Below are 20,271 nucleotides of genomic sequence, written 5' to 3' on the forward strand. Positions count from 1 at the left end.
CCACAGTCGACTCGCAGCTTGAGTAAGCGTGACCAGACGGGAACGCCTTTTTTCTGCGACCTATGGCCGATTACGAGGGTAAATGGAAGATTTATGTTACTAGAACCGTAGTCAGTCGCACCTACCACAATGATACCGTTGGCTCCTGGAAAATAGGGATCGCTAGGAGTGAAGACTGGCTCGTTGCCCGGCAGTGACGGACTCATGATGAGAATGTTCAATTGGCGAGAGCTGTCCCGCCTCTAGTACGCAAAGCTAACCATGCAAGCTGTTTTAGAACTGCGAAGGGATCTCTTGACAACACGACTAATGACTGCCTATATGAAACTTCCCTTTGATCTTATCAAACTTGGTAGGCGGCGAGTATGCCTCGCCTTTCTCACCGCTGCACCGAACATGTGAGCCATCATCAAGTTGTCCTGGCGACATACTCCGTTCGAACTGTCGCGCCGATGCAGCTATACCCACCGTTAGCACGCTCCCTTCACTTACTCAGGTCTGGGCTTACGTTTCGGCGCCAACTTCGTCGTATCAACCTCCTGAGGGGCAGACGCAGCAGTCGTTGACTGCGTCTGGTCCCGCCCTCTAGGAGGCTCTTGTGTTATTGTTGTCGCTGGCGGAGCTGGAGCCGCCGTTGTTCCGTTCGTCTTCACTTGCTCAATACCTGCTTGCGAGTCTTTGCGTCGCTGCTTCTTACTTGCTATCTCTTCCTTCGTCTTGGTTCTGCTTAGCTGGTCGACGATCGACATTCCCGAGTTCTCCTCGTTCTGATCTGTTCGTTGTCAGGAGATGCTAGATTGCGGTGCGTGAAGCTTACCTGGCTGGTTGCCTTGGTCGTATGGTTCGTCGGCTGTGCCTTTACCTTGCTGGCCGGACGGTGGTTCTATTCCAGGACCGGTCGCTTGGGCTGGCTGATTGCCCTGGTCGTATGGCTGGTCCGCGGTGCCTTTGCCTTGAATGCCGGAGGGTGGTTCGACACCTGATTGCTGTTCGCTTCCGAGGACTTTCTCTTGGGCCTTCTTTATGTCTGACTCTGACACGCCTGCGGCTGCCATTGCGGTTGATATCGCGTCGCGGTGCTGTTCTGAATCTTGGTGCGATTGAGTACGGTTGTCTCCTTTAAGCACTATGAAGGATCGCAAGAAGAATTTGCGGATCAGGAGAGCAGAGTTACAAAGAAAGTCCAGATCTCGATCAAGTTCCTACCTTATCATGTTCAGGCGTGTCGCGATTGTGCCTTGCGGGACAGTTCAGGTAAATGTCATGGTAGGAGCTACGTCATTGAAGGGTGCATCGGCACCAGATGAAGGAGGGGAGGGAACATGAGTGGTAGCGTTACTTCGATAGCTTCAGAAATGAGCCAGGGTTGCTCAAAGCCATCTGGGAATGGGCAAGCCATGCGATGGGTTTGGGAAAGAACAAGAGAAGACCAACGACGGCTCGATCATGGTGCATTCCTCGTGCATGTAGATAGAAGGTCTGATTGGAGTCAGGTGCGCTGCAAGTCCACGCGGGTACAACCACGGATTCGTATGAACTACTCAAAACTGGAGCCAGCATCCAACTAGTAAAGCATGCTGTTGTTCAGCAGCAGGGAGCAATACGTTTTATCATGCTGCAAAATGTCGAAGAATGCAACAACAAATAATATTAAGTGCAAGCCTATCAACGATGGACACAGATAGCTCAATATGTTTTCTATATACATCGTAATTTTCCGAATCATGAGCAGACCAGCTATCCAAGATTTTCTCGTCGTTACGGTCGTACAATAGGAGATGAAGGACTCAAAAAACGTCCACCTATTGTTTCGTGCAGGCACGACAAGGCCCGGCTTGTCCTCCTGCTATCACCTGCCCTCCCAGCTGAATCGGGATTGAGGTTCACCCTGGCGAGCTGTAGCCTGCTCGCTTGGTTGTGCTTGCTGCCTTGCAGCCGATACTGGCCGGTCGTCCTCTGTCAATTCCTCTTTGAAGCGACTGTCGCGACTTGGAGACCGGCGAGGGACACGTCCCTCAGGATTGGGTGACAGCATGGCTCGTGACATCTGCCCGTTGAGCGACGCTGGCTGCTTCGTGCTGCTAGGCTGGGAGCTCGAGTGCGAGGAGCTTGCACCATCGTTACGAGGTTGTACAGGTGAGATAAGATTCAACATCTGATCGGAACCACTGCCGTTCTGCGCATGCCACAAATGACTAGACCTATCGCGATCGCTATTGGTGCCCGTGACAGGACTGATACCATTGTCGGAGCTATGCTGGAACGAATTGCCACTGTATCTCTGCGTGTAAGGGCTGACGCTGTTGCTCTGTCCGGGACTGATGTCTGTGGGGCTGTAGGCCGGAACAGGTGAGCTGGTTTGACGAAGGTGTTGGGTAGGATATTTGCTGATTGACCTTCGACTTTCATGCGTTTGGGTCAATTCCACGGGTGAGCGCGGATCATTTCTTTGTGCAATACGTGCATTGCTTCGGTCTGCAAAGAAGGTTGGAGAAACTTCGGCTGCTGCCATTTCTGCAGGTGCAGTAGCTGACAGCTCGAATCTGGAGTTGGACGAATCCGAGACCATTTCCGTAGGATGACGCTTATCAGCTGGAAGCTCAGACGCCGATGCAGAGATAGACGACTTTCGAGTCGATATCTTTGAAAACATAGACAGTAGGCCTGTCTTTTGCAACTTCTCGTCTAGTGAATCCTTGTTTCTCTTTCTCCTTCTGAGGCAACACACCCAGACCAGCCCAGTAATTGCGGCTGCCATAACAACCATTCCCACTGCGATACCTACTTTAGCACCTGTTGACAGGCCATTCGAGGGCATCACTCCGCCTGGACCGGGCCAGGTACTGTCGTCTGGCCTCGAAATGACAGAAAGAGATGACTGCTCGTTGCTGGTGGGAAACAGAGCTTGGGCAAGCGAGAAGCGATTACGCTCATAGTCCACAGTCAGGTACGTTTCTTGCAAAAAAGCACGTCCGACCGTGTATTGTTGGCTGCTGTTTGCTCTTCTTAGCGGAAAGTAGTTGACTTTGGCGTCGCTGTAGTCTTCAAAAAGTCCCGGATATGGATACGAAAGTTGCAGATTGAAAGCATCGTAAGATATCTCCAGAGCTATCATCTCTGAAGAAGTCAAGTCGTTGGCCAATCTAAAGGTGAACGATAGACTCCAGCTATCCAGATCTTGGGGGGTTGTGTCATTGTCAAAAGTGTAAAGCTCGATCGTCGCATCCCATGTCAGATTGAGGGCTCTAGCAATATTATCGCATACAGACTCTGGTAGCCACAAATACGGTGTACTTGAATCGATCGTGAAAGATGCTGCGTCGTTCTGGGAAAGAAGCGGCAGAGGGCTTGTAGCCCAGTGTTCTGGGACATGAAAGGCAGTAACTTCCAGAGATCTGAGGGCCACGCTCGGTATATAGCCTGAGCTCAGGTCAAACCAGAAATTGTTAGAGACAAATCTGCTCGTGTCAACCCCTCCCAGAGTAAGGGATCCTGATACACCTGCGCCTTGATACGAGGCACCGGCTGTATAGCCGTAGCTGTGACTTCCTATAGCAGAATTATTCTGGACTAGGGTGGATATGAATGCGAGATGGTCGGTGCTGCTGTTGAAGCGGGTGTCCTGAACACCTAAGCCGAACTCACCATTCCAGTGACGGATGTCGTCCACTATCGCAACGATTTGGTCGGAGGCTGTAACCGTATCCGAGATAGATATGTTATCGAAGCCATAGTCTCCATTGTCAACTGTCTGTGATAGCGTGGAGTATCCCAGCTCATACTGGCCTATGTCTCGCCAGGTCGTCGAGTTCTCTGCGTAGAACAAGCCCCCCCTCAAAGAGGCACAAGTCGCTGTGCCATCACACAGACTCGGACCGGCCACCCAAGTCTCTTGTGTGGTTGTGCTTGGAAATAACAGCAAGTACTGTTCGGGAGATCCAACTCTTATCGAAGCGGCACTCCATGCCCCATCGTATCCTACAAAGTCCGGGCCGAAGGGTACAGACACCGCCTGAGAATCGTTCGCTTTGACTGATGCTAAAAGTCCATGAATGGCTATGAACAGCGAGCGGGAAGAAAAATGGTTGCTGGACGATGAGCGCATGGCGCAGGTTGCGCTTCAATCCATTCCAGCTCGAAGGGAACACCGCGCTCGATCACAGGATGCCAACAGGTCCCAGATCACGTCGTTGTCAAGGGCTGTTGTATTCGAACGAGTGACGAGACGCGACCAAGCAAGTGAGACTTCACGAATGGTGTACGGAGTAACAGGACCGAAACGTAGACCGCAGAGGAGCAAGGAAGTATGGAGTGTTCGATATTGGGTTGGCTTCGGGGGTGCCCGTTAGCAAAGCCTAATCCACTTCTGAGGTCCCGCAAGCTCGCTTGATATCCCCCGTATTAGGGCAGCCATAGAGACATGGGTCAAGTCCGGCGCTCGATCACTGAACTCATATATATTCTGCACGTACATGTTACAGATGCATACCTGTACATATGTACCAATGCCTTTCGAAGCACGTTGTACTTGATGCACGTCCTGGGCAAGTTATCGCATCCGTCGATCCAGCAGCAACAAAGCAAAAGCCTAGAACCTGGAGGCAGGAAATATGCCACGCAGACGATTTTCCTTCCATTTCCACCCTGGTTTCACCTTTGTGGCAGTGATCACCAGGGCTGACCTATCACAACGTGAGATGGTACCATATTGTGCCATGCTTCTGCGACAGGCCTCGATGCGACCAAGGCTTTGAGGAGGCGTAGGCGTCTTGCCCAGCTCATCTGATATGGTCTTTGCGGAAACGATGGTATCTGACTTCCATGCTACGTAGAGGCCTGTCGACGCGTTGTCAATACTAGATCCAACCAGACAAATGAGCATGCCCGTACCACCATCCGTAGATCATTGATCCTTCCCCGAGAACGCCTTGTACCCTTCGGGCCTCCATGTGCAACGTGCTTTTTTGCGGATTTGCAACGAGATCGTAGGTAGTAGCGACATCAATGCCTGACATAACCAAACGGGACTGCCATTACAGCCAAGACCTCAATGTTATCACGCAAAAGTACTCGTTCACTGATCATATGGTTTAGATGTGGACCTTACAATCTACTTGAGACGCCTACCGTGTCACCAAGAAGATCCTCGTCATTAACACACCGGTTCGAGCATTACGGTATAGCTCTCCAGGACTCGCTGCACGCTCGGGCCATGATTTATCTCTAAAGTATGAGCTTTGTGACACGAACAGCCATGCACTGATCGTGTACGTGTAGGCGTACGGCACACTGCAGGCGGTCCTTTCCACAACCTGAATTCTGGCGATGCCGAGCTCATTTGCTTATTCTCACGCAGACGTGCTTCCAGCGCGATGCTGGCAGGAGCATCCAGGGACGGCAAACATTTGCTGACACCCATCCGTGACTGACATGAACAATTATCTAGCCGAGCCAATTCACGAGCTGCCTCATCTTGCCTCGGGTGCCTGCCAAGCCTTTAGTGGCCGTTGACACGAACCATAAGAAGCAGGCAGAACTCTATGCTGCTGATCCAATCTGTCGGCGCATTTGTCAATGCAGAGATTCGTATTTGTACGACACGTCGATATACTTGATCTCTCACGTCCGATACCCTCTTTCTTCGAAACAGACGAGACGTTCAGCCCCAATTTAGCGAGTGGTGGGTCGCCGTCTGGTTAGTTTTCTGCTGACAGGGATGCCAGGTGCCACCATGGTGTGCCACGAGTCGCAATCTTCCGGGTGCGTTGTCCTGAATATTGATTAGTGCATGCTTAGCTCGCCTAGTAGCTTCAAATCTCCTGGTGGTGGTGGCTCTGGCCAAGTCTTGAGGTTGGTAAGGATTGACAACACGACCAATGAAACTTCCAAGCAGCTTCGAGCCTGGAAAGACTTCGACTTGGGTCTGGATGGATACCCATAATCGCCGCCAACTTTGCTTGTGTTCTCCTCTGCTTTGATCAAGCCTCTGACAACAACTTTCGTTACTCATATTCTGTGCTTCAACAACATTCGTCGCTCGCTCGCAAATCAACAGACGCAATACACATTCGCTACATCTGCTACAACGGCCATGTCGTGACCGACATTCCTTAAATTCCGCTGTTATCGTGTCTTTCGTGAGAAGGAGCAAATTACACACATTCTGGACGTTCAGGACTTCTGGAAGCACTATGGAAGCCCCGTTGTTGTGGCTGTCCTTTGCGACAGTCGCCCTGGGTATACCGCAAATGGCTGGTAACTTCACAGACTCCAACCCATCCAGGACATTGATCACAGGCTTCGCCCCATCAAGCACATTGAGCTGTGAAGGAGTCTCAACGTATGATTTTACGCCACTCGAGACAGTAACTATTACTGTCGATGGAGAATACACGTATAGCGGGAACAGCACACCAACAGATATTTACTACACACCACCGCCGCCGTGCTCGCAGGTGATCATACCTAGTACGTCCTCAACGAGCGAGGAACGGACACCCACTACATCTTCCAACAACACAACAACAATAACAACGACAACATCTTCAGTTGAGCCTAGCTTAATCACCAGCTGTTCTACGAGCTACTACAGTTCTAACAAGACCGCAAGCCACGGAGGACCATATGCAAACACGACAGAATCCGCTGTGACCTCGTGTACAACGCTAACGCTGTATCTTTCTTTGAGTCCTGCTTTGAGCAGCGCTGCATCCTCCTCGAAATATGGTACTTTGCCTCTACCAGACGTTCGAACAGGAACTCTTACCGACGATGCCCCTGGACTCACGAGTGCACCTTTTGCAAGCTCTTTTGCATCCGCTCCCGCATCCGCTCCGGCCTCCAGCTCTGAGGCACATTCCCCTGGACGCGCGATTACTGTCACAGTCACTAAAAAGACGCCTGTACCTCCGACTTTGAAAGAAGAACCAACCCGTGTTGGTCCTACTTTCCCTGGTGGTGGCAGTGACATTGTCACACTGAATACTAACACGGGATCTACCTCACTGCCTCCAGCAAATCCGACGTTGCAACCCAAACCATCGAACCCAGGGAACACCAACGACAACAGCAACCGTCCTAGCTTTCCGAATAACGGCAATAACAACAATGCTCAGCCCACTGGAGGGAACAACAACAACAATAATAGCCCTACACCAGGGAACAACAACAACAACGACCGTCCGACTCCTGGAAACAACAACCGTCCTACTAACGGAGGTAACAACAACAATAATCAGAATCAACCGACTGGCGGCAATGACAACAACAATAATAACAACGACCAAAACACCAACAATCAAAACCAACCGACCGGCAGCTCTAATGATAATGATGTCAACGAGCAGAACAACAACAGCCCGACAAGCGGAAACCGTAATGATAATTCCAATGCCCCAAACAACAACGCCAACCCAACACCTTCCGGCAACGGCCTCGGCAGCATCATAAATTCCATGTTCAACTCTCCCTTCTCCACAGCCGTCGGCGTCGCAACCTCCTTTGGCAGTGCCTCAGCCACGGTAACTCTCGTCGCCGGTGTTCCAGTTCAAGTAGGCTCATCATCCGTTTACATCGGCGGCTCAAACGTCGCATTACCAACGGGGACCTCGACCGCACTCGTCACAATCGCAGGCCAAACATTCACCGTCAGGCCTAGCTTAATTGTCGCGGGCACAAGCACACTGACGCTCCAACGATCAGAGAGCATCAGCTACAGCGCCGTACAAGCAGCCACACTAGCAGCGAGCACGGTAACACGAAATGGCGTCACCGTGACTGTTGAACCCACGGCGGCAGTGGTGAGCGGCCGAACTTTCACCATTGGACTGAATGCCAAGGAGACGACGACGATAGTGGAAGGTCAGACGATAACATTCAACAGTAACGGGATCGTTTTTCCGGGTGTCCCAACCACGAACCGCGATGGCGTTGTATCAACTGTATCGGCGACAACATACCGACCGGCAATCACGACGGCTGCCGCCTACGTTGTGACCACGATCGACCGATTGACGTTTAGCATCGACCAGTCCGAAGCCATCATATCTGGCACGACCTACCGGATTGGCGCGGGAAGTCTGAACAGTAAGACCACGGCTGTATTCGAAGGGACAACGGTCGTATTCGGACCCAGCGGAATTGAACTTCCAAGCACGACTGTGAGCCCTACGGCGCCCGAGCTCACGGATAGCGGTGATACAGCGACGAGCACGGGCGTAAGGGCGGCTACTGCTACTGGAGCTGGAGCTGTGGACGACAAGGCACAGGCAACGGGCAGTGGTGGTGCGGGCGCGAGAGTATCCATACCTTCTGCATATGTCAGCAATGCTGTCTGCGTGGTTGTTATGTTGCTGGCGGCAGGGACGTTGCCATTGAGCTTGGTTCTGTGAGGCGAGCAAGCATGTGTTTTGAGTTTACTGAGCGCGGCGTTTGGTTTCAGAAAGGAATATGTATGGACAGCCAAAAAAATGCTATGAGGTATACCCGGATAACATAGGATGCTGGAACGACATATATCGCGAAAGAGCGCTGGACTACGTTATTTACGATGAAAAGCTTGGGATAAATCATGAATGACTGGTTGGATTGCTACGACGATGTATGCGGGATTTCAAGGATTGATGTTCAAAGATATAGCTTTAATGTAGATCAGCTTGTGCAAGTACGACTGGACAAATTTGAATTCAGCAAGATCTTCTTTGCGGAGACCTACATCTATTCTTCAAACTACTACTATCTACACCTTCGTCCACAATGCACTAATCGGTACATCCCACGACCTCCCTACCAACACCATAGCACCTATCGTCATACTCGCTGCCATCACAAAATTCACCTGATTGTTATCCAATATATCCCTCCCACTCCCAATCAACCGACTCGGCCTCCCCTCGTCCTTCTCACCCTTCTCCTTCGGCGCCGTAACCAATACCCTCCCCCCATTCGGCGCCTCCACAACCTTGGAACTCTTCCTATCGACCACGCTCGCTTGAAACGCCGCCCCAAGTATACTATCCAGCACACTCCCCAACGCACCCCAGATGCCAACGGCAAACACTAAACCAGCCTTATCCGCAACCGTCCCCCCACATTGCACAGGCAACATCAACACACTTACGACTCCAATAACCAGCGCCCCAGCAAAACCCGTACCAAGTCCCGCGCCCGTAACACCCCCATTCGTCCCCGGCGGAACCTCCTTCAAACTAAGAATGAATCTCGGCTTAGTCCGACTCAATATCCCCAGCTCGGAACTCAATGTGTCGGCTGTGACGGCTGCATAATTCGCGATTATACCCGCTAGTATCACGTCTCTAGCTGGCACGGAACCAAAACAGCCATTGCTCACAAGAATACCAGTCCGTTCCTTATTGTCAAACCCATAGATGTAAATATGCAACAGACACAGCAAACTCACACACGCGCTATTCGCGGCGACTTGTATAGCGCTTCGAGGCTCCTGTCCGCCCGCTGTACTTGTACTCGTGCCCTTTTTCTGTCGTTCTCGTCTCTCATGCGCCTCACTCGTCTTATTCCATCCTCCGCTGAAGATTGCGCCGAGTGTGCTGCTGTGCGCATTGCGTGTGTGGCTGCCTGTGGAGGAGAGCGTGAGTGTTGCCTTGACGTCCTTCTTTACTTTTGTGGCGGAGGTGCCGAGGAGGAAGAAGAGGACGAGGAGGGTGAAGGGGAGGGGGGAGGGGTGGAGGGCGTGGACGGTTGCTGTTGTTGCGGCGGTGAGGATGCCGGGTGGGGTTAGGGAGGCGTGGGTGTGGGAGCGGTAGATTAGGTAGGCGGTTACGGGGGTTGCGATTTCGTAGCGCATGTTGGGTGGTGGGTGTGGAGGTGATTCGGGTTACTGGATCGGCATGGGCATTGGGTTGAGGGTTCTGTAGTGGTTTGGGAAGGTGGTACGAGGTCGGAGGTATTGACTGATCGGGTAGGCGTGGGATGTTGTTCAAGTACAAGGACGGGTGCGAACAGATTTGACAGGTAGCTACGTTCAAAATCTATTCTCAATAATGTTCCTGCATCGTGCCGAAGTTGTGTGACTTTGTCCAGTCATGCTGACTGGATTGGGGATGACGTCGCAGCCGAGCCGGTGGTCGCGGCACCTTCCGCCTCCACGTGGGAGATGCATGGCAGATGCTGATCATTTGCGCAGACCAATTCAACAGCAGCAGTGTTGTGGCAGTATCAATCATGGTCACTACCTAAGTTATGGGGCGTGACAATTCGAGACAATATGCGTCCCAGCTTGTCGCTCCGAGGCGTACCACCCTTCCACTCTCCTAGACTTCCAACCCTCTCCCTTCCACGATCCCCCATCCTACCCACCCACCGTAACCTCCACCTCGCCCCTCCCTTCCTCCTAGACACCTACACCCCCCGCTACCAACTCCTCTCCTCCATCGACGCCGCCCGCAAACGCAGTCTCGCCTACTCCCACCTCTCAAACTGCAACCTCTGCCCCCGCCTCTGCAGCGTAAACCGCTTCAAAACAACAGGCCATTGCCTCATCGGGTCAAATGTCCTCGTGAACACAATCGCGCCTCACTTCGGCGAGGAACCCTGTCTGCAGGGACATAATGGGAGTGGCAGTGTGTTCTTTAGCGGGTGTAACTTGAGATGTGTGTTCTGTCAGAACCATGATATTGCGCATCAGAGGAATGGGATGGAGTTGAGTCCGGAGGAGTTGGCGGAGTGGATGGTGAAGTTGCAGGATGTGGGGGGAGTGCATAATATCAATATGGTGAGGGAAACAGAACGATTGCAGTAGGCAGGGCTAACGGCGCGGTGACTACAGGTAACTCCCGAACATGTTGTACCACAAGTTGCGCTGGCGATATTGGCGGCGAGGGATATGGGGTTGAAGGTTCCGATTGTGTACAACACGAGTGCGTTTGATAGTATGGCTTCTCTGGAGTTGATGGATGGGTTGGTGGATATATATTTGCCGGATTTCAAGGTTTGGAATGATTCTACGTCGAAGAGGCTACTGAAGGCGGATAATTATGCGGAGCATGCACGGGAGAGTATACGGGAGATGTATAGGCAAGTTGGTGATCTGTGCTTCACGGGAGATGGGATTGCGAGGAAGGGTGTACTAGTAAGGCATCTGGTTATGCCAGGAAAGGAGGAAGAGGGCGTGGAGATTGTACGGTGGTTGTCTGGGAGTGTGAGTAAGGATACGTTTGTGCATATCATGGAGCAGTTTCATCCCCGGGCACATGTTGGAAAGAAGAGGAGAGGGTCAGGTGAGGAAAAGAGGTATGCTGATATCAATAGAGCGGTCAATGAGGACGAAATGAGTGTTGTCGTCAAGGCTGCAAAGGAAGCGGGGTTATGGAGGTTCCAGGAGGCCGCTAGGCACGATGGGTTCAACATCTGAGATGCTGCTTGAAGTGAAGCTGAAAACGCTGCGATGTTGCGAGGGCAGCCACGCAGACCCTGGTCCACGACAAATGGGCTGCTCTCGATAAAGCAAGGCACATTCGATGTACCGAAACAGCCGTTGAAAGTGATGTGAAGCCACGTATGTGATCCGTGCGTGGCCATTGTTTGCGTTTGCAAACGGGTGAAGCCACAAGAACCGAGTTGGTACGCCAGCCAACAGTCAGAGACCACCTCTTTGTCCTCTGCTGATTGTGCAGACTTCTGCGAAAAGCCTACTACCAAGTCTTCCTCCGACACTGTATTTACGCATCCAGACATTCCATCCAGTCCAGTCACAATGCAACTACTCGTCAAAACACCTTCGCAAACCAGCAACATCACCGCACAAGCTTCTCAAGGCACCCGGCCACCCTATTCAAAGGCATACCAGCAACAATCCCACCTCCTCCGAGAGCTAGGCCTGCAACATGCAAAGCATAAGCACTTCCAACAAGCCCTGACTCGGAAACAGACGCAGCTCAGGGTCGTCGCATCAGACGAATCCGAAGTTCTCTCAACCAGGCTATTGAAACGCCAAGTCGAATCGCTGGAGTACCACACCAGGAAATGCGAGGAGGATATCGCGACTCTGCGTTCGCAGCTGAATTTAGAGATGGTGGCCGTTGATGATATGGACGAGGAGGAGCAGGAGGAGATCAGCTCTGCACTTTGGTCGGCGACTTCAGAGGTAATGGGGTTTGAGATTGAATGGCCGGTTTCAGCGGCGTTTACGCCTACGGTTGCGTATCATGATGCGCTTGATCAGGAGATTGCGGAGGAGTTGGAGAAAGTGAGCCTTGAGGGGGCGGAGGATGAGGATGTGAAGGGTTATGTGCCTGCTAAGGGGTGGGAGAGTGTGCTGGGCACTTGGGTGTGATTCTAGTCCGGCACGACTCGGAGCTAGTGGTACTTGAAATCGATCACAAAACAGCACTTCGTAGGTCCACAGCTTTGGTCATCCATCCCAAGTTCAGATCATTTCACAGCATGAGACCTTCGATTCGGTCCACTGCTGCTTTGTCAAATATGTCTATCGACGATTGCTTTCCCTCCCGAACGTCATTAGATGGCGATACTCAACCTTTAGAGTCCAAAGAAAAAGTAGACGCGCAAGACGACCTTGGCAGCGTCCCCATCGTTTCAGCCTTATGAGGGCTTACCTGCATAGGCCAAAGTGATACTTCAGACCTGCTCAAGGCGGCATTCAGTCGTCCAAGGCGTTCTCGCCATTCGAGACACAAATTCTGGCGATGGTATGCCCGGGACGTTGTGGGATATGCATGAGACGTCCGTGGTGGAAAATGGTTGGTGCCTGGCTGCTTGAATCTCAAGGCACTTCAGCGTGGTTCCTTCCCCGTGCAGGGGCGTTCAACGCTAAAATAGTCCCCGAAGCACTCTCGATACGTCAGATTTCGCGCTGCTCCAATGTAATCGCGGCCTCCAAGCTCCCACCACGAACTGCCTAGGAAGCCTAGGTCAACTTACAATGATGTACAGCAAGATATGATTCGCGATGGCGCTGACGAGTTGGAAGCAATTCCCCTTCTTCACGGTCGCACAAGTGCCCGTTCCAGCCGATGATGATGGCGCCTACATCTTCGACGTACGGCAGCCGCTCAGCTCGAAGACTATAGCTAATGTGTATAGACTGACCTAACATGTGTCGCAACATCTGCAGAGTACCTTTACCTGGGTGACAACAATGGTCATGTACGCCAGCTATCTCGTGGTTTCAAGATCACCAAGACCTTCCTCGCTGCAGATACACCCCATGCCGCAGTACGATTGCTGAAGCAGATACCTGATACCCCGTTCCTGGTTACCGTATGCGAAGACCTCCCGAGCGAGGCATCCTTACGGGTCTGGGATCTGGATAAGACAGAGAAGAGATCAAACGACCCCAAATGCTTGTGTACGATCAAGGTCCAGAATGGCAGACGACCATTTCCGGTATGCTAAAGGAGCAACTTCTTGTCTACTGGACATATGCTGAGAAGAGCAGGTATCGGCTCTTGCAGTCCTAGACGATTTGACTCAGGTCGCTGTCGGCTTTGCGAATGGCTCAGTCACAATCATACGAGGTGACTTCATTCACGATCGGGGCACAAAGCAGAGGACTGTATTCGAATCTGAAGATCCAGTCACCGGTCTTGAAGTCAGGCAAGGGGCTACAAAAGTGCTATACATTGCAACAACAGCCAAAATTTCGAGTCTGGTCATTTCAGGAAAAGGACAAGGACAACCTGTCCGAACAGTTGACAATCGCGGGTGCGATGTTGGCTGCATAACCTTCGACCCTGCCACAAACGACGTAATTGTTGCTAGGAAAGATGCAGTATACTACTACGGCTCAAATGGCAGGGGACCTAGCTATGCCTTTGATGGACCAAAAAAACTCGTCAAGATCTACAAGGAGTACGTCGGCTTAGTTTGTCCACCAAGAGTGGCCCAGGTCTCGAAGAGCAAGACCTTCAGGCGTCTTGGAGCAGATGAGGTCGACGATTTCTTCAGCAGCTCTTCCTTCACCCTCCTCGACACGGATCTGAGGTACGTCGCATATACAGAATCATTATCTGCTGCACCACAGCACGTGTTCGTCATTTGGGGAGAACTTTTTCTGTTGTCGGAAGATGGCAAGGTAAGTTCCCAGTATGAGGATTGTTCCGTGCTGACCTTGAGCAGCTCTTCAAGTACCAAGAGAAGACCTTGCAGCAGAAACTCGATATCCTTTACCAGCGCAACCTTTATATCTTAGCCATCAATCTAGCACAAAAATCTGGAGTCGACACTGCGCTACAGAATATGATCTTCCGGAAATACGGCGACCACCTGTATCAGAAAGGTGACTACGATACAGCAATGCAGCAATATCTGCGTGCTGTCGACAATACTGAACCGTCACAGGTCATTCGAAAGTTTCTTGACACACAGCGGATTCATAATCTTATTGACTACCTAGAAGAATTACACGAGCATGACAAAGCTACTGCTGACCACACAACGCTTTTACTCAACTGCTACGCGAAGCTTAAAGATACAGAAAAGCTCGACAAGTTTATCCGGACGCCAGGTGAAATCAAGTTTGAACTCGACACAGCCATACCAATGTGCAGGCAAGGTGGCTACTATGAGCAGGCTGCCTACCTGGCAACGAAGCATGGCGATAATGAGATGGTCATTGACATCTTGATCGAGGATCTCAAGAAATACGCCGAAGCCTTGCAATACATCTGGCGCTTGGAGCCGGATGCAGCCTATCCAGTTTTGATGAAATATGCTCGTGTTCTGATTGAGCATTGTCCTACCGATGCCACAAAACTGTTTATCGACTATTATACTGGTCGATACAAGCCACGTGAAGATGTCCCAGCGGTCGCTGATATCCAGCCTGAAGTCAGTGGCGGGGCCTTCCAGAGTCTTTCAGTGCTATGGACGCTGCCTTTCGTTGGTGGGAAGAAGGACTCAACTACCTCTACAGCACCCGCTCTCGAAGTCACAGAAACGCCTGCTACAGAAGAAGTAGCTGAGCCAATTCCCACTTACCAAAAACCGAAGCCGAGGACCGCGTTCTCATCCTTCGTTGATCATCCAGCAGAGTTCATCACATTTCTCGAAGCCCTGCTTCAGCAAGCTGACCTGTCACAAGTCGAGAAGATCGATCTGACCACCGCTCTTTTTGAGATGTACCTTGAAAGTGCGAACAAATCGGGAGACGAGAGAGACAAAGATCAATGGCAACACAAAGCTCGGGATCTCATCGTCGAAAGCGACGTCAAAAACCAGGATGTACATCCCACCATCGACACTTCGAATGTCCTCCTCCTGTCATCCCTATCAAAGTTCCCAACAGGCACTACACTTGTCCGAGAACGCGCAAACCTCTACCCCGACATCTTCCGCTCATACACCGCCGCAAAGGATACTCAAGGCGCAATCTCAGCGCTACGTAAGTACGGTCCCGAAGACCCATCGCTGTACCCGCTAGCCCTCACCTACTTCGCCTCATCCCCTCAGATAATATCCGAACCCCACGTAAAAGAAGAAGTCCACACCTGTCTCACAAAAATCGACCAAGAACGCCTCCTAGCTCCCCTCCAAGTCGTCAAAATCCTCTCTCAAGGCGGCAGCGTAACAATGGGTATGGTCAAAGACTACTTGTCCACGAACATCAACCGCGAACGACGAGAAATCCAATCGAACCGCCGCCTCGCAGATTCATATAGGACAGAAACGGCATCCAAGAAAAACGAAATCGATGAACTAAGCTCCAAACCCATCGTCTTCCAGTCCCGACGTTGCTCATCATGCGGCGGAAGTCTTGACCTCCCAGTCGTGCACTTCATGTGCAAGCACAGTTTCCACCAACGCTGCCTAAACACCAGAATTGGTGGGAAAGTCGAAGACGCAGAGTGTCCGATATGTCAAGCGGGCAACGACACGATTAAGAGCATAAGGAGACAGCAGATACAGGCTACGGAAGGACACGACTTATTCAAGAGGCAGTTGGAGGGTAGTACGGACCGATTTGGGACCGTTAGCGAGTTCTTCGGAAGGGGTGTCATGAGTGTAGCTGTGAGAGAGGAATGAGCCAGAAATACACGGATCGGGTTCAATTATCTCTATCGTGGTAGCGGTGGAGCGGTAATCACTTCTGTACGTCTCCTGTGCATCGGGTCACGCCTGCTTGTCGCATTTCTTTCTTCGTCGCGCCTTCCCTACGCAGGATTAACCAGCTAGGTCGCACTTGCCTTGCATGTCAGTTGCCACTTCCTTCTCAAGCAAATCAGCTCGCGGCTTCCAACCGTCCACCGTGAGCCCGACTAAGTCGTGCTTTCCTCCTTTGCAGATTACAGATGGGTAGCACCGTCCTCGCCAAGTAACCCAGGTTGCTCCTTCCCTCTCATGTCGATGGCTCCTTCCCCCTGATCCGGTCGCGCCTACGTGGTCAGCCAGTCGTAAATTCCTTCCACTCTGTAATGTACTTTCCGCTCTGGTCCCAAATTGAGTAGCACCTTCCATCTAGATTGCTGTTTGGGCGTGCCTTCCCTAATCCAATCTGAGTCGCTCTTTCCGTTCTACCTTGATCGCTCCTTCCTCCTCATCTCGATCGTTCCTGCCTTCTTCCTCGCACCACCATCGCGCCTATCCACTGTGAACGTGCGAGAGTCGTGGCTTCTCCTTTGGGAAGAGTCGCACCTTCCATCCGGACATAATTGGCGGTCGCTCCTTCCTCCACATCTGGGTCACGCCTTCCTTCTTACTCTAGATGCCTCGCGCCTTCCCATCTTGAAGGCGACAGGGTCGCGGCTTCCACTTTAGGCTGGGTGGCACCTTCCCTTTACAGTGTCGGACGGTCGCTCCTGCCTCCATACCTGGGTGTTTCCTTCCTTCTCCAAGCGGCCGCTCCTGCCTACATACCTGTACCATTGTCGTTCCTTTCTTTCTCTGGTTGCTCTTTCCCTTCGAATGCTTTTTGAGTCGTGACTCCCTGCTGTTGGACTTCGGTGCTCCTGCCTCATCGAACACGTCAATGGCATGCCTTCCTCGTCAAAGGGAGCGCTCTTTCCTCTTGACGTGGGATTTGTCCGCGCCTTCCTCGTGACAGATTGCTTGCTAGTCGCGCCTTCGCTTCAATCAGATCTGCTAGTCATACGTTCCTTCCTCTCTGCAACTAGTGCTAGATCGCTCCTTCCCGGAGACTGGGTCGCACCTGCGTTGCTGGCTGGTATCGTAGCACTTTCCCTATGGGTGGCTTGGCGGTCGTGCCTCCCTCGAGAGTGGCGCTTTCCTTCGGCTTGCTGGTAACGGCCGTCAGAGAAGGCGCCGCGAACCGTGTGATGTCAAGGCAGGTATGAAGCTGGATGACAGATAGGACACATAAGTAAGTTTACATTTGGATAGAGGCGTGGTTGTACGTTTCAACATATTTATTCGAAGTTAGTCGTGGACACTAAAATCTAATCAAGCTAACTCGGTTCCTAGAACTCCTTCACCATACACTTTCTCATTGCGCCCTCCTTCTTGGTAGGGCTGCAATCTTCCGGTTTCTTGCTGGATGGGCCGGGTCTGCTTGAGGGACCTGTTGGTTTGTGGCTTGTGCGATGACCGGTGCTGCTGCGAGTGGTGGACCGAACAGAGCCGGATCTAGGGGCGGATGTTCCGTTGTTTCATCAGCCAGCTGCTCCCACTTCCGAGGAGATCCAAACACGCTGTGCCCATGAGCGGCGATGGCCTCAGCATTGTTCACAGTGCTCAAGAGCTCTTTGTGAGCTCTTCGTTCCTGCTCTTCTCGTTGCCTCTCCCAGTTGGTCTCAATCGTGGGATACTCGACTGGTTTCGGCTTCTCGACGTCGACATTCGGCTGGTAGAGCTCGTAGTCGACGTCCTTGAGCATCTCAATCTCTCCTTGACTTGAGCTCTGCTCGTAGGTTGAGAAGTCGACGTAGACCTTCCTGCCGCTCGCTTTGATCTTGTCGGCAAATCGGGCTTCAAGTGCATTCTTGCAGACTAGTGCTCGAATGTACTTGTTGTTCTCACCACGGACCCTGCTCGACAACCGATCCAACTCGAGTTCGCTGCAGGTCTCGTTCAACCTCAAGGAGACCATCTCAGCTTGCAATTCATCGACCTTCCCCATGTACATCTTCTTGATGTTCTCTAGTTTATCGATTTTCTTGCGCTCCTCCCAATCAAGGAAGGCCTCATCGCTGCCGTAAGTGCGATGGTAGAGCTGTTGTTGCAGTCTGAAGTTTCGTCGACGGTAGACCTGCAACCTTCCAGTTTGTTCTTCGTAGCTTGAAGCTCAACGCTGGCCGTGAGCTCGTCCGCTTCCAGCTGCCTCATCTTCTCTGCCTGAGTGTCAATAATCTGCTCGTAATGCTCGCGCTGCTTCTCAATCTGGAGTTTGTGCTTTTCGTTCTCGAGCTTTGTATCGATGAGGTCTTCTTTCAGCATGCCAACGGCGTTGTCATCGTCCTCATCATAATCTGCAGCCAGAATTGCAATCCGGCTTCTCAAATTTGCCACTTCTCGACCTTGATCCTTGATGGTGCAGTCTCTGTCCTTGATGTCCTTTCTGAGCGCATCGCTCGTTGTGCTTTCACTGACAAGCTCGGCTCGCAAGTGCTCAATCATCTGTTGCTGGTTCTTGGTCACGTTCGGAGCGATTGTCATCTGCTGATGTGCTGCCAAGGCCTCATTCGAAGACAGATATCTGGGAGCATGATCTTCGATCAGGAACTCAGCGTGCTTTTTGTCCGCTGCCACCTGAGCTTCCCTCTTCTTGAGGTCAATCTCCCAGCTCAGGTAAGTATTCGGCGCGTCGAGCTTCTTCTGCGCTTCTGACAACTGTATGCGCAACGAGTCTCTTTCGGTCTGCAATTCATGTGCTCGTTGTCGCGCGTTGTTTGCTTCTTCGACCAGTCTGGCAACACCTGGATTAGATTGAGACTCACCGCTACCAGAGCTTTCGGAACTGTCCTCACTCGACGAATCGGACTCATCATCGCTCGATCCCTCAGGACTGCCTTTCAGCTGCTCGAGCTCCTTACTGAGTTTCTCGTTCTCTTCTTGAAGAGCACTATAGGTTTTCGCAAACTCAGCAATTTTGTCTCGCACATCTCGCAGCTCTTGACCATAGAGGCCATCCTTGAGACGGTTAGCATCGGATTCGTGCTGCCTCTTCAAGCTGGCGACTTCGTTTCGCAGCCGCTGCAGGGGCTCACCAGAGAGACAATCGCCAAGAACTATCCTGTCAAACTCAGCCTGTCTTCTTAGTTTCTGCACTTTCTCACGAAGAGTCGTGACTGTAGACTTAGCGCCCTCAGCCTCTCGAACAGCCTCTGAGCATTCAGTGGTAGCACGCAGCAGATCTCCTTCCAGTCTGCTGGCTTCAGTCCTAGCTCCTTCCAGCTCTTTCTTCGTGCGTAGAAGGATGGCATGGACCTGCTGCTGGGTATAGGTCTGTGCAGGAGATGGTAGGCTTGGTGCATTATTTATGTACCAGTTCTCGGTGCCGCTGATCTCTGTCCGCGGTGTGCTCGGTGTTGTTTGTTCTGAGAAGCTGAGAACATCCTCGAACTGCTGGTTCCGACTTGGTCTCAAGGCAGGTGTTGCAATGATGTCTGCAGAAGAGGATCTGAAGAAGATATCGTTGACTTCACGCTTGTTTGCCCCTGTGGACAAAGCTTGTGCGGCAGCATCTTCTTGTTTGCTGGCATGTAGATTTGGATTGACGTCTATCGACCGATCAGAGTAGAGGCTGAGTATCTCCTCAACGTCTTGTTCAAGGGCGAGGATAATTGGTGATAATTTTGGTGTGGCGGGTGTTGCAGGCAGCTCCGGGAGGTTTGGATGATCAATGATATAGGGGTCCGTGAACACTTGGCTGCTAATGGCGTGATTTTGCACACTTGGGGTACTTGATTGCTCATGAGCAGCCTCCCCGTCTGTCGTAGAAAACTTGGCATTTCGCTCCTTCTGGAACTTGTTCGCCAGCTTTGTCTTGATCTGGCTTGACTTCTTCTCCTTTGTTTCGGTGTATGTAGAAGGCTTGATCTGCTTGGCTTCTTTGTATGCCCGTGTAGGGTGGATAAGAGGCAATAGAACCTTCCCAAAACCCATGCTGAATGGTTGCTGTATTTGGTTCGTTGTTGAGGAAGATCGGTTACTGGTAGAGGCTCAATGGTTGGGTATGTGGTTAATGTTGATAGATGTGTTCAACTTCGAAGATGTCGCGCACGATGTCAGGTTAGATGAAAGGAACAAGAGAATCCAGCTCAAGGTAAATTGTATGCGGCCTCGAAAGACAACGCGAAACTTCACTCGAGTGCCGTAAGC

General features: G+C 51.7%; 8 protein-coding genes across 8 annotated transcripts; 4 read left to right on the forward strand and 4 right to left on the reverse strand.

The window, feature by feature from the left end:
- Window positions 1-488: 488 nt before the first annotated feature.
- Window positions 489-1,055, reverse strand: PMZ80_001731 (uncharacterized protein; the record flags this gene model as incomplete). The annotated part of the gene is made up of 2 exons (XM_064870171.1): window positions 489-772; window positions 818-1,055. 2 exons carry the CDS (start codon window positions 1,053-1,055, stop codon window positions 489-491), a joined length of 522 nt encoding a protein of 173 aa, XP_064735668.1.
- A 794-nt stretch (window positions 1,056-1,849) lies between these two features.
- On the reverse strand, window positions 1,850-4,105 carry PMZ80_001732 (uncharacterized protein; the record flags this gene model as incomplete). The annotated part of the gene is made up of 1 exon (XM_064870172.1): window positions 1,850-4,105. One exon carries the CDS (start codon window positions 4,103-4,105, stop codon window positions 1,850-1,852), a length of 2,256 nt encoding a protein of 751 aa, XP_064735669.1.
- Window positions 4,106-6,191: 2,086 nt separating this feature from the next.
- Window positions 6,192-8,390, forward strand: PMZ80_001733 (uncharacterized protein; the record flags this gene model as incomplete). Its single annotated transcript, XM_064870173.1, has 1 exon — window positions 6,192-8,390. One exon carries the CDS (start codon window positions 6,192-6,194, stop codon window positions 8,388-8,390), a length of 2,199 nt encoding a protein of 732 aa, XP_064735670.1.
- Window positions 8,391-8,737: 347 nt separating this feature from the next.
- On the reverse strand, window positions 8,738-9,823 carry PMZ80_001734 (uncharacterized protein; the record flags this gene model as incomplete). Its single annotated transcript, XM_064870174.1, has 1 exon — window positions 8,738-9,823. The coding sequence occupies one exon, from the start codon at window positions 9,821-9,823 to the stop codon at window positions 8,738-8,740; it is 1,086 nt and encodes a 361-aa protein (XP_064735671.1).
- Window positions 9,824-10,243: 420 nt separating this feature from the next.
- On the forward strand, window positions 10,244-11,389 carry PMZ80_001735 (uncharacterized protein; the record flags this gene model as incomplete). The annotated part of the gene is made up of 2 exons (XM_064870175.1): window positions 10,244-10,750; window positions 10,805-11,389. The coding sequence occupies 2 exons, from the start codon at window positions 10,244-10,246 to the stop codon at window positions 11,387-11,389; spliced, it is 1,092 nt and encodes a 363-aa protein (XP_064735672.1).
- A 342-nt stretch (window positions 11,390-11,731) lies between these two features.
- PMZ80_001736 (uncharacterized protein) lies at window positions 11,732-12,310 on the forward strand (the record flags this gene model as incomplete). Its single annotated transcript, XM_064870176.1, has 1 exon — window positions 11,732-12,310. One exon carries the CDS (start codon window positions 11,732-11,734, stop codon window positions 12,308-12,310), a length of 579 nt encoding a protein of 192 aa, XP_064735673.1.
- Window positions 12,311-12,946: 636 nt separating this feature from the next.
- VPS11 (Vacuolar protein sorting-associated protein 11) lies at window positions 12,947-16,020 on the forward strand (the record flags this gene model as incomplete). The annotated part of the gene is made up of 4 exons (XM_064870177.1): window positions 12,947-13,036; window positions 13,081-13,383; window positions 13,436-14,071; window positions 14,116-16,020. 4 exons carry the CDS (start codon window positions 12,947-12,949, stop codon window positions 16,018-16,020), a joined length of 2,934 nt encoding a protein of 977 aa, XP_064735674.1.
- Window positions 16,021-17,437: 1,417 nt separating this feature from the next.
- Window positions 17,438-20,055, reverse strand: PMZ80_001738 (uncharacterized protein; the record flags this gene model as incomplete). The annotated part of the gene is made up of 2 exons (XM_064870178.1): window positions 17,438-18,176; window positions 18,200-20,055. 2 exons carry the CDS (start codon window positions 20,053-20,055, stop codon window positions 17,438-17,440), a joined length of 2,595 nt encoding a protein of 864 aa, XP_064735675.1.
- Window positions 20,056-20,271: the final 216 nt, after the last annotated feature.

This window comes from Knufia obscura, assembly GCF_036327395.1.
Source record: "Knufia obscura strain CCFEE 5817 isolate CBS 148926 chromosome Unknown scaffold_1, whole genome shotgun sequence".
NCBI classification, from domain to species: domain Eukaryota; kingdom Fungi; phylum Ascomycota; class Eurotiomycetes; order Chaetothyriales; family Trichomeriaceae; genus Knufia; species Knufia obscura.